The 13,609-nt window shown below is 38.5% G+C and overlaps 1 protein-coding gene across 1 annotated transcript; it reads left to right on the forward strand.

The window, feature by feature from the left end:
• Positions 1 to 2,263: 2,263 nt before the first annotated feature.
• snw1 (SNW domain containing 1) lies at positions 2,264 to 7,948 on the forward strand. The gene is made up of 14 exons (XM_077587713.1): positions 2,264 to 2,372; positions 2,656 to 2,809; positions 3,251 to 3,412; positions 3,688 to 3,783; positions 4,024 to 4,130; positions 4,261 to 4,365; positions 4,469 to 4,538; positions 5,014 to 5,079; positions 5,158 to 5,274; positions 5,545 to 5,686; positions 5,794 to 5,896; positions 5,988 to 6,105; positions 6,814 to 6,977; positions 7,376 to 7,948. The coding sequence occupies exons 1-14, from the start codon at positions 2,359 to 2,361 to the stop codon at positions 7,566 to 7,568; spliced, it is 1,611 nt and encodes a 536-aa protein (XP_077443839.1). The 5' UTR covers positions 2,264 to 2,358; the 3' UTR covers positions 7,569 to 7,948.
• Positions 7,949 to 13,609: the final 5,661 nt, after the last annotated feature.

Below are 13,609 nucleotides of genomic sequence, written 5' to 3' on the forward strand. Positions count from 1 at the left end.
GACAGATACAAGACACACAAGACATTGTAGACCTAGGTAAAACACTAAATAGCAAAATGCAATAAAAAAAGACAGAAAAGCAGCAAAAACACAAAACGAGCAAGAGCGGACAGAGCTACCGCTACCGGCTGCCACTTGAGCGGCGCTATCTTGGTTGCAGTAGCAAAAACAGATACAGACACAAAAAAGACGTTGTAGTGGTGAAGTAGCTCTTATTTGAAAGCTGTCTCTGCATTTCTTACACTTATGCAACAATGTTTCTTGCAGATTTTGTCTTCCCAAGATCAAGCATTTCATACTTCCGTTTTGCCATTTTTAAATGAGATAATTATTGGATTGGATTGGATAAGTTTATTCATCCCGTATTCGGGAAATTTCATTGTCACAGTAGCAAGAGGGTGAGAATGCATATACAGGAAAGGCATAGTTACACATAGTTACAAGTTAGACAATACAGTCGTAAAGGCAGCAGAACACCAAAGCAAAGCAAAGTATATGGGAGCATTAATTATCATTACATCAAATCATTAAGACAGAAAAGCAGCAAAAACACAAAACGAGCAAGAGCGGAAGGAGCTACCGCTACCGGCTGCCACTTAAGCGGCGCCATCTTGGTTGCAGTGGCAAAAACAGACACAGACTCAAGAAAAAGACGTAGATCTTGGTTGCAGTAGCAAAAACGGATAGACTCAAGAAAAAGATGTTGTGGAGTTGGATAAAACTGGAACCACACACAGGAAGTCTTCCACAAGATGTGGAACTTCTGCAGACTGTGACCGAGGTTGAAAATATGCAGAGTCACTCTTCCAAGTTTATCCACACAATCCCTCAGTAGTCTGGAGCTGAAGAATCAACAGTAGCAGAGTAGAACCCCTCGACTCCGTTTCCGGCCTGGTAAGCGGCGACAGCTCTTCCATCTTATCAGGGAGGGATCTCACTTTCCCCATAATAATAGATGGAATGGTTGGTCTGAAGCGTCGCTTCTTCTCCCGGCACTTTTGTCCAGCTCCGGATTTCCAGCGGCGTTGAGGTGTTGCTCCTTCTGCTGCGTATTGTTCACAGCTATTCCCATGTGTATGACAGCGTAGGCATGGCTGAATGGTTCCAAAAAAGAAGTAGCAGAAAGAAGCCAGGCTAACAGAACAAAGAAAGTTGTAAAAAAGAAAGGTATTTTCATAAAGGTATTTATGACAAAACGAGAAGAAAATACTGATGAATATGTACGTAATTGCATTCCAGTATGAAAATGACACTTCCTCCTCCAAGGTGATTAAAACACGCTCCGCCAGCCATGCAAGTTAAATGATATTAAACGGCTTAATGTCTCTTAAGTGGGGGTACCGTGGGTGCAGAAAGGGAGATGGCAATGTCATTTTGGCAGCAAGATGTGTATTAATGAAGACAGTGATGGCAAATGATGCTGGCGATGATGATGCCCAAGACTAGATTTAATTCAGTCATGATTTTCACACGCAAATTCTATGTGCCCGCAGACAGTAGCGGTCAGAATGAGGATTAAATGAATACGGGGGGAAAGTAATTCTCCTCATGATTAGATTCATTGCCCTGTGAAGACATTGCCAGAGTGCAATGAATAATATACCCTGACATGGCCTTTTCTTTTGAATCATATTAATAATGGACATATACTGTTTAAATATTTACAAAAGAGAAAAGCCCGCAATGACTCCAAAAGTTTTTGAATTAGCTACAGTACATTGTGGCAGGAAGGGAATTTTGAAAGTGATCAAATTATGCACATTTTCAATCGATACTATGCAAATAATAAGCGTCCAGCAATCGCAAAGCTTACGTTTGGCCTTCTGAGGGTCACAGATTTGTTGGGGGAATAAAAATAATGGGAGTATAATGTAAAGTATGTTATTTGCTGTGGTGGGAAGTTACTGTACTGAAAGTAAATTTACTTTATATTTAGGTGTACATTTTTATATCGGTTTTTTATAGTCGCTATATGAAAACATGTATTTGTACTAACTGTTCTACCCAAGTTTAGATTTGAAATGCTATTTGACGACTACAAGATTAGACTTTAAGTAGGTGAATATATTTTGTATCTTGATTATAGGAAAGGATAGGCATGTTAAAATTATTTGGATAGCAACATTCATTGTGCTTTACATCAAAAAGAAAAGTCGCACGTTACACTATGGTGGATGTTTCAAATATTGGGACAAATTGAAAATCATATCTGTAAATTTAATTCCATTGCTGTATGCAACATAGAAGCGCAGCACGGTAGTTTCTATTTTCAACCAGCAGGTGTCAGTAGTTTCGTGACCACATTAACTTTTAACGAAGAAGAAGGCGGAAGTAGGTTGCTACGGAAAAAGGGAAAAGATGGCACTCGCGAGGTAAGTGTCGCGACTAGGGATTTTTGTATTTAATCGGTAACATTCTTGACAGCATTTGCTTTTCTTGAGCTTTATCAACACAAATATTTACAAATGATCCAACTCGTCAAAGGTGAACGTCACGAGCCGCCGCGTAATATTGCTTCAGTCGCAAAGCTAACGTTAGCGTAGCAGGCCACCATACGTGTTCAGTGGAGTACTATATATTTAAACAGTTTACTTATAAACCAGGTATCATGGGTTTGGATAACTTGATTAATAATAATGGCATTTTTTCTTGTAGCTTTTTACCGGCGCCCATCCAGCTCTCCCAGGACCAGCTAGAAGCAGAAGATAGACTTCGTGCCCAGAAGTCCTACTCAACTGCCTTGGTTGCTACCCGAAGAGAACCACTTCCTTACGGCCACAGGCATGGATGGATTCCTCGCGCTCTGGAGGTAGAAACCAAGATAACTAGTCATTAGCAGACGGGAATTTAAATGCAGATACTAGTTGATTCATAATAAGGAATTTTTAAATGTTACAATCGAGACAGGGCGGATGAATGGTTAGCGAGTGAGACCTCACAGTGGGGCACCTGGGTGGATTTTCAGTGGGTACTCCGGTTTCCACCCACATTCCATATAAATGCATGGTAGGCTGATTGGACACTCTAAATTGTCCCTAGGTATAAGTGTGAGCGTGAATGTTTGTTTGTCTCCTTGTGCCCTGTGATTGGCTGCCCACCAAGTCAGCTGGGATAGGCTCCAGCACCACCCGCGACCCCAGTGAGGGTAAAGCGGTTCAGAAGATGAGACGAGACAATCGAGACACAAACACGTGGATGAGTTTTCCAAGGGTTACTTTGACTGCAATTGAAAATTATTGTTGTTCTTTAGGACTTTGGTGATGGGGGAGCTTTTCCCGAGATCCATGTGGCACAGTTTCCTCTGGAGATGGGTCGGCAAAAGAAAACCTCCAATGCCCTGACTATGCAGGTGGATGCGGAAGGAAAAATAAAGTATGATGCGATTGCAAGGCAAGGACAGAGCAAGGATAAGGTATGTTAAATCAAATAACATCACATTTAAAGGACATCATTTTTTTGGGGCTAAAACGTTTTAAAACATAAACACAGATTATTGCAAAAGTTAGGGTTAGGCTTGCCCTACCAACATTTTGCTTAGTCAATTAACGGGTAATTTGACATGGTCCATTAACGTGGGTTAAATATTTTTTATAATAAAAACTAAGTTTGATACAGGAGTTGATTAGTAACTATGAATACTCAAAATGTCAACTATATTTAGCTGAACATTGTGTGCCTTTATTGCAGGTGATCTTCAGTAAGTATACAGATTTACTTCCCAAAGAAGTTATGAATGACGACCCACCAGAACTACAGAAGCCAGATGAGGAATCTGTTGAAGAGGTAAGATATGGTATGGTTTTTTTTAGTTGCATTAAGTACATGCTAGTATTTTATTAGTAGTAGTACTTGTTATATTATCTTACTGCAGTTGAGTATTTTATTGTGGTACAGGTCATTTTTAAACAGAACATAGGGTTTTCATCTTTTTTTGAAGTTCATCACATATTACAGCAATCAATAGTAATTGTTTCTATAAAATTTTGTGCTGAATGAGACTGATCCTTTGTGTTCAACTTATAGCTGACTGAAAAGACTCGTGCTGCCCTCAGCAAGCAGGTGTCTCAAAAGATTGCTGCTGCCATGCCTGTCCGTGCAGCAGACAAACAGGCCCCAGCACAGTACATCAGGTATCAAAACAGTTCTCATCATCTGTCAGTGGAGAAAAATCTGTTCTAAAATGTAATTGTTGTCTAATCCGGCAACAATACAAAACATTTTCTGATATCTAAAGGAAAGTGTTCTGCTTGTGTCCATCAGATACACCCCATCCCAGCAAGGAGTGGCTTTCAATTCTGGGGCGAAACAGCGTGTTATCCGCATGGTGGAAATGCAGAGAGACCCCATGGAACCACCACGTTTCAAGTAATTATGTCTCTCTTTTTTGAGTCCTGTGTGATATATTACAAATGTCCTTCAGCAATGAGGTTAACCCAGCCATATTTAATCAGAAATAAATGTGTTGCAGGATCAACAAGAAGATCCCTCGTGGACCTCCGTCCCCTCCGGCACCTGTCATGCATTCGCCTAGCAGAAAGGTTCTTTTGGTTCCAGTTTTTGAAGGGTTTTCCTTACACTAGAGTATTAGTCGCGGTCCCAGCCAAACTTTGAAAAAAGTTTGGCTTATTGTCTTGAAAATACAGTAATAGCGAACAACAGTAAAAATAAGCATTTGTTATTGTGGCATATTAATTGTTTTTGGATAACTATATCCCTAAAAAAGCATAACAAGCTGCTGGCAGTCAAAAAAAATAATAAGACTAGGTCAGATACCTAACCAAATTCTAAAAAATAGTGATTTATCATCTGGAAAGTACAGGACTGTAAATTATGACTTGATTAAAGTTTTAGCATTGATTCATAACTGAAAGCGTTTTGACTTGGTATTATTTAAGTGACATATGGCAAAAACCTTCTGTTTTGTCCTACTAAACCCTATAACATTTTCTTTCTTTTTTTAAAAAACAAAAATACTAAAATGTTAGTTGGTAAATGTTTTCTCCTTGGTTTCAGATGACAGTTAAAGAACAGCAAGAATGGAAGATTCCTCCGTGCATCTCCAACTGGAAAAATGCAAAGGTAATGTTAATGGAACCAAATTCACATTTATTCATTTTGTCCTTTATTTCTCTCTAAACAATGCCTTTATTGTTTTAGGGTTACACCATCCCTCTAGACAAACGTCTGGCGGCTGACGGGAGGGGACTGCAAACGGTTCACATCAACGAAAACTTCGCCAAGCTGGCCGAGGCGCTCTACATTGCCGATAGAAAAGTATTTTTACGCATAGCCCTTTCAATTCATTGGTTGGATTATTTTATTTATTTTCAACCCTAGATTAGTTTCAATCAAAGCCTTTTTCATAATATGTTAAAGTATTTGGTGTTGACGTCGCTTGAAATCACTTTGTTGATGTTTTTATTTACATAAAAAAGATTTAATCCTAAATAAAATCTTTGTGTATAATACTATTTTGATTAAACATTTTTTAACACCTGTTGGGAATTTTGCAATGCCTACATAAAGTTTTTGTTGTGTCTATAGGCCAGAGAGGCAGTGGAGATGAGAGCACAGGTGGAAAAGAAGATGGCCCAAAAGGAGAAAGAAAAGAAAGAGGAGAAACTCAGGGAATTGGCCCAAATGGCCCGAGATCGCAGAGCCGGAATTAAAAGCCATGGCGACAAAGGTGACACGTCAATATCAAACCCATGGGAGTTATATGGCTGGATTTTAGTCTGAAAATGTTGAAAATCCTTTACTACTTTTTGATTTTCACTCTTGTGTTTGGTGAAGGTGGTGAAGACGGTGAAGCAAGGGAGCGTGAAGAGATCCGCCACGACAGAAGGAAAGAGAGACAACACGACAGGAACATTTCCAGGGCAGCTCCCGATAAGAGGTGCTGAACATTTGTCAGTTGCCAGGATTTTATGCTTCATTATGTTCAATTTGTGTAATGGTTTTTTTTGTTTGTTTGTTTTTTGGTTCAGATCCAAACTCCAGAGGGACCAGGACAGAGATATTAGTGAGCTTATTGCCCTCGGTGTCCCTAACCCTCGTACCACTAGCGGGGCTCAGTTTGACCAGCGACTTTTCAACCAGAGTAAAGTGAGTTTAACGCATGCATACAGACATTATGACACTATACCAGAAATAAGAAAGACGCTTATTTTAAAATACGTACATACAAAATGGGGGCGTCCCTGTGGTGCGAATGGTCACTGCGTCGGCCTGACAGCTTTGGGGTCCTGGTTTCAAAAACAGGTCACGTCCACCTGTGTGGAGTTTGCATGTTCTCCCTGGGCCTGCGTGGGTTTCCTCTGGGTACTCTGGTTTTCTCCCACATTCCAAAAACATGCACGGTAGGCTGATTGGACACTACATTTCCCCTAGGTATGAGTGTGAGTATGAATGGTTGTTTGTCTCCTTGTTCCGTGCGATCGGCTGGCCACCCCTCCTCTGGGATAGGCTCCAGCACCCCCTGTGACCCTAATGAGGATAAAGCGGTTCAGAAAATGAGATGAGACATACAAAATGTGTGGGGAATTGGGTGGATCATAGAAAATTGTAATTTTCGGATGGGGGGGGTCTTATCCCCTACACTGGCTTTATACTACGTGACAAAGAATTATGGTCTGACATTTAGGAATGTCTGATCACAAATCTCTCTTAACCACAAGAATTAATTAAATTAATCTTCCCATTACTGATTTGAATCAATAAGTATGGGTGTCAAGGAGGACCTGACTTCTACTATTTGTTTCCCATTCTAACAATGGATTGGATTGTCTCTTAAAATGTCCTTTCTCTTTCTAGGGAATGGATAGCGGCTTTGCCGGTGGTGAGGACGAGACGTACAATGTGTATGACCAGCCTTTCCGCGGCGGCAGAGACATGGCCTCCAATATCTACCGGCCCAGCAAAGCCATTGACAAAGACGCCTATGCTGATGACTTTGATACACTCATGCAAAACAACAGGTACATGAAAATGTGTTTTTGCAACATGTCGGTTGAGGCTCTCATAAGACAAAGCGTCTTGTTGTTTATTGACTACCGGGTATATAGAATAATGGTACAAACACATGTGACGATTGTATAGCTGATTCTTGCTGTTGCAATAATTTGAAGTCATTTTTCAGTTTGGAAAAAAAACGACTTATCAGATAAGCTTAAACGCTAAAATAGTTTAATGTGATAAGCTCAGGCATGCAGAAATAGGCTTAGAGGAGAGCATTATATTTCAAAGCTCCGATGTTATCATCAGCTTGAAAGTTAAGTTGGAAAACTTTCAAGTCTGTACATTCACCGGACTGCAGAAAATTCCCGCAAACAAATTCTTGGCTGAAACTCTGTCGAATTTGCCATCCTCGTTTCAGGTTTGTTCCCGACAAAGAGTTCTCTGGTGCTGACCACGGGCAGAGGCGTGAGGGGCCTGTCCAGTTTGAGGAGGACCCCTTCGGTCTGGACAAGTTCTTGGAGGAGGCCAAGCAGCACGGGGGGTCCAAAAGAGCATCCACCAGCAGCCGCTCCAAGGACGACTACCATGACAAGAAGCGTAGAAAGGAGTAAGGGCCAAAGGGCACACCTTAGACATATTGATGTTTGGCTACACCCTTTGTCTATATTACAGGTGTTTTATTCCATTCTTTTTTTCCACACTATGTGAAACTCACACCGTTATTTCTCTTGTTTTTTTTATTTATGTACAGTGTTACCAATAGCATTTAAAAAGCAGAAGTATGGCAGCTTCTCCCCTGGAAGTGTATAAATTTAGTGTAGCTTTGGCTTCAGGAATACACGCACCAAAAAAAGACCTTTTCCTCTTGCAACACCTTTTTTTTTTAGTCAATCATGTAATATTTCAAATGCCTGTGTATTAGTACTATTAGGTTTTACTATACGCTTCAAACATCCTTGTACAACAAAATAAATTTCATTTAGTCTGCAAAGGGTGTGGCTATATTTCTGAATGGCATTAGTAAAGCCTGCCTTGATTTAAAATTATCAACACGAAAGGCTCCTAACATTTTTTTATCAATACACAGTAAAAGCCTCTTAATGGCCTTTAAAGTGGTTTACATACAGTAATAATATTTTTTTTAAAATATATCAAGACAAAAGTTGTCATACTTCCGTCCATTTTATATTACACGGTTGAGCGAATGAGTAGCTTCCTAAATATAAGTGACACATTTGTTATTTAGGATATGGAATGGGCATTTATAATTGCAAAATAGATAAAAATCTGAAGTATCTCAGGCCACATTTCAGTCACTATAAAATGGCAACATAACCTTTTCAAATACCATGATGGGATTTAAAAATTACACCTAGAATTTTTTGCACACCAATAATAGTATAAATAAAAGTCATTGAAATCATCCTGCACAAAACTTGGATGCTTTTCACTGCAGGCTTTAACCTGAGTAATATTGACTTTCCTCAGGCAAGACCATTAAGAAAACTTCTATCACAGAAACAACAGACAGATTCAATCCTTCCACCCTGTCTTACTGCGTTTTTTACTTTGACAGCTTAATAATGTATTTCCACTAAGCCCTCCTCTGCCTTTATGATTTGATGAATGGGATTCTTATTCATGACACTTGGAGGAAATTGGTTCCTAGGCATTGCTTTTGTTCAACGGTGGGCGTATTGTGTTGGGCCACAATGGAATCCTCAGGTTGCAGTTAGATAACGTGATGGATCGCTAGTTATCTGGAAACAAGCCTAGAAATAATAAACAATATTATGTTGTAGCGCATCTGGATTGGAGTTGTTGTTGTTTTTGTGATGCCTCTTGAGATTATTCCCTTTCCACTCTTTGCAAAGAAAAGCAATATGTTGAATGACAAATGGTCCTAAAGTTGACAGCAGAATCTGACCTAAGGACGTTTGTCTTCTATTAACACCTCAAGCAGAAGCTTACCCGCCTCCAGGGAAATAATAATGACATTGCACTTCTCCAAGTCAATGTTGTTATATATTAGGTTTACGTTTTAGAGGATTTTGAATAGATTAGTGTTAGAATAATGATTCAAACCTTTTAAATCATTATTAGTAATATTTAATTAAAAAAGGAAAAACATCTCTCAACATTTCTGGTTACAACTTGCAAGGAGATGCAATGCGACGCCGCCTTAGTCCACAGTGCATTCTAAATTCTAGTAACTGAATCATTGTATTTAATCGCGACATTCGAAAAACATGTTCATGTAATCAGTACAATAACACCTTCTGGTTTAGAAAAACAACAGTCTCAAAATGAAATGGTGTGACATCTCCCCAAAACAATGGTACATAATATTTTCATTATAAGGAAAACAAAGCATTCAAGCAGGATTATAATGTCAACAAAGCAGTATTATAATGTCAACAAAGCCGTATTTTCAAATCTGCTGGTGAAGCCCCGACATAACAGTCTCATTTGGTCCTGCTGGGAAAAAGTGTCCGTCTCTTTTCCCTTGCCCTTGAGGAGAGGACTGCGCAGGAAGAAGTCCATCCCATGACTTGATTTATAGCTTTACTACTTATTGAAAAATGCTTACAACACATATAGAATATTACCTAATAATTCTAACAATTAGCACTGTCATTGTCTGCACACTGCAACAATGCAATGCAATCAAAAATGGTTTAAATGGGCTATTTCACAATTACATTCAAGGATGTTGCTGCCTCATGACAATCATTCCAATATGGATGTCGGGTGGTAACTGCAGAAAGAATTATTTATATTAGCTCATTAATGTTAACAAAATATTTGCTTATGGACCTTTCAAAAATAGTCTTCAATTTTTTTATGATTTCCACCCGGTCAACTGATTTGACTGACAAGAAAGGGTCATTAACAAAAAAAAATGACCGTTTCAAATATAACTAGATTTTGTTTCAATTAAATTTAGAAGTAATTGATAATGAACTTACAGACAGACAGATGAACTGACCAATCTTACATATTTATCTAAGTTTATTTTCTCCTTTTTTAAAAACAAAAAAGATGATAGTACTTGCAACACGTTATGCAGTTGAGTCAACCTCTATGCGAAATGTTTTAATACAGACTCCGACAGACATGCAGTCAGATACACATGACTACATTATCTGCAATCGTATCCAACAGGCTTGTGTCAACTTAAAAAATGACACCATAACTGTATCTCTATATGCAAATGTCCGTAGTGTGTATAGGGTGTAGAAAATCCGGATATCAGCGGCATCCATCATAGTGACATGCAACATAAGAATCCCAGCTCCCTACGTGCGTTCTTCAACATTAGTTCCTCGACTACGAGTATCCAGTAGCTTCACTCATCATTATTTCAGCAGTCGAGAGTTAGTCAGAGTCTACTGCTCTCTGGAAAATGGTTTGGATGTGACCCTGTGCGACCCATCTGCTGCTAAGGTGTCTCTCTTGCAGGATAATATATTATGAAGTGAAGACCTTGACAGGCGTAACTATTTCTAATGGTGGTGTCAATCAGGATGAAATCTGCTGGGAGAACAGCGGCAGCACCCTAACTGGAGTGTGAATGTACGGCAACTGCTTGAGCAGGGATGTGAAAATCCAGTTTGGGTTGCTGGGCTTTATTAATGTTAACACCATGTCCAGTGGGCCTGGACCATTTTATTTTTGGCCCAAAAAAGTTAACTTACTTGCTGCGGTTGTTCATCAATGGCACGGAAAGATGAGCATCCACAACCAGTTTAAGTGAATTGGACTTTGATTGTTGTCAGTAGCAGGTAATTATTTAATTTTGCGTGACTTGTATGTTTTTTAACTTGCGTTTTAGGGTGCTTAAAGGTCACTTCGGGTCAATTTTGGTTAATTTCCTATTGATTTTGAGGGACTTCTTGTTCGTTTGTTGATTAAGGCAGATTTTTGGGCATTCCTGGGTTAGTTTCTGCTATTTTTGGGACATTTGAAGGGTCTTTATTTGGATTTTTTGATAACTTTATTCATCCCGTATTCAGGGAAATTTCGTTGTCACAGTAGCAAGAGGGTGAGGATGCAGAAATAGGAAAGGCATTTTAGACATAAATAGATAGGTAATAAGTAAGTTAGTAATTAAATACATGAATAAATATATAAATAAATAAGCGTGTTGCTGAAATATATACATACACATACGTGTACATACACATATACACATTCATACACACATATATAAGCACATATATACATACACAGATGTAATTTTGTTTATTAACTCATTGGTTGCCATTGAAGGCGCTGTTATGGCGGCATGAGGCGAATGAACGAAAGTTATATCGAATTATCAAATATAATTTGAATTTTGTTGCATTAATCTGGTTGACAAAGCGACTATTCATGTAATATTCCAAAGTTTACATTTACAAAATTAAAGCATGCATATTATTTAGTCATATAATTCATTGTGATAATACAGTAAAATCAAGAATATTTTGTTCATAGTAAATGAAACCTTTAATACATGCCATTTAAGAAACAATGAAATTTTAATCTTTCTGCTTCAGACGACGTCCTCCAGTACGAATGCATTTTTAAAAGCTACTGTTGAGATTCCTCATTGACCGCTGCAAGGTCTCATCTGGGATACTGTGAATTTCATCCTGAATTCTCTATTATTACTTAAAAAAGTGTATATTTGCTCAAGGTCGTTTTCTAGCAGTACTGCCACTTGCTCATGTCTGCCAATACGCACTTCAAAAATTCCAGGCGAAAGGATGCAAAATACAGTGGTACCTCGAGATACGAGCTTAATGCGTTCCGAGACTGAGATCGTATGTCGATTTTCACGTAACTCAAACAGACGTTTCCCATAGAAATGAACTAAAAACAAATTAATTTGTTCCAACCCTCTGAAAAAAACACCCAAAACAGGATATTGGATTGGAAAAACATTTTTATTTGTTCTAATTCGCCATCTATTAACAAAGTAACAAATAACTAGTGGTTTAATAGTACTAAAATGTGTTTAATAGTACTGAAATATTGATTTCGAAGGGGGGGCAGACAGAGGGAGGGGGCAATTTGCATGGCAACGCGCTCGTAACATAACAAAAACAAATTGAATTGAACTTGGATTACGATGCAGACACACTCAAAAATAAGTTTAATCGAACCTAACACTAAACTTAATTCTAATTTTGTTTGACATTGCCTCCACCCTGACTTTCAAATGCAACCTATCGAGGGTTGTTTGCTTTTGTATTCCCTTCAAAATATTCCCAAAAGGATGCACACAAATGTCCTCACAATACTATAACGCACGACCACTTGCCAACGAGAAGTAGTATATACGCCATTCGCACTGACTAACGGAAAAAAAAACACAAAAAAGACGCAACGCTCTGCCCAGTGCTCGCAGAGACATTACAAAGAGGGAGTTGCGACCAGAGACATTACACGAGGAAGTTGCGGGGAGAGAGAGCGTGCCCATGATGTTCTTATGAGCAGTCTCTCGCGTCCGCTGTCTGCTCGTATATCAAAAATAGTCTCGTATCTCAAGATAAATATCTGCTCAAAATTTTACTCGTATCTCAAATTGCTCGTATGTCGGGGCACTCGTATGTCGAGGTACCACTGTATGTGATTTACAAACTGGAAAACACAAACACAAAGCCACCATGAACTACCATTCCCGTCTTCCAATCTGCAAAGTTAACATAGTCAAATGAAAACATACACTTGACATCAGCCGGATGGTTTTTCTGTTATGTCATAAGCAATGTAAGCAAAATATATGTTGTTTAAATGTCACGTCGTTGAGGTATGGTTTGGTGAAGGTCATCTTCACATCACTGAGGGGTTGAACTTAAGCCTGAGCTCACGGCGTTGGAGAGAACGCATTCCATTTGATTGTGAAATAGAGCAAACAATAATTCGGAAATGAAAATGAAGTGCAACTCTGTGTTAAGTATCCTCACATGACTCTAAAACATCAGAAAATGAAAATAGCAAGGGTTTGCCAAACACTCAATTATGTGTTCATAATTCATTCACTAGTTATTTAAAGCCTATTTAGTATTCTGTCTTTAAACATATCATATACTTTATCCAACTAAAAACAATTGTTGTTACAGTTAGTTGAAATATTCATCATGAGCTCAATCATGCGAAGGCGCATGATATGCAAAATATGATCATGTGACTTCATGAGTTATATTCCATGGATTACAAAATCATTTCTGTTCTCTTTTGAAGAAGTACAGAGTGTACTATTTTTTAAACTCATTTTTTCCTTGAAATAAATGGGCGTTGATATCTTAGCGAGATATCTGTGTCCTCTTCGTAACCTAGTCAGGTACACATGACGTAGAGGTTTATGCAACAAGGAAATGTAACGTATAAGATTATTTAAAAGATTACACCAGCCTTGCAATACTTTTTATGAGTTCAATAAGTCAAAGAGTACACCCTTTACTATGTGAGATTTTAAAAATAGACAATAAATATACATGTATCATGATTTTTAAGTATGTTGACATCGGCCTGAATGATATATCAATATTTGTTTCCTCTTTAATTTAAAAAAAAAAGTGTATTTGCTGCATCAATGAGCACTGATCCACTTTCTATTTAACTCTAGCGATGATCCTATTAAAGCTGGTTTTCTTATCATCTT

Source organism: Stigmatopora argus, chromosome 19 (genome assembly GCF_051989625.1).
Source record: "Stigmatopora argus isolate UIUO_Sarg chromosome 19, RoL_Sarg_1.0, whole genome shotgun sequence".
NCBI classification, from domain to species: Eukaryota; Metazoa; Chordata; class Actinopteri; order Syngnathiformes; family Syngnathidae; genus Stigmatopora; species Stigmatopora argus.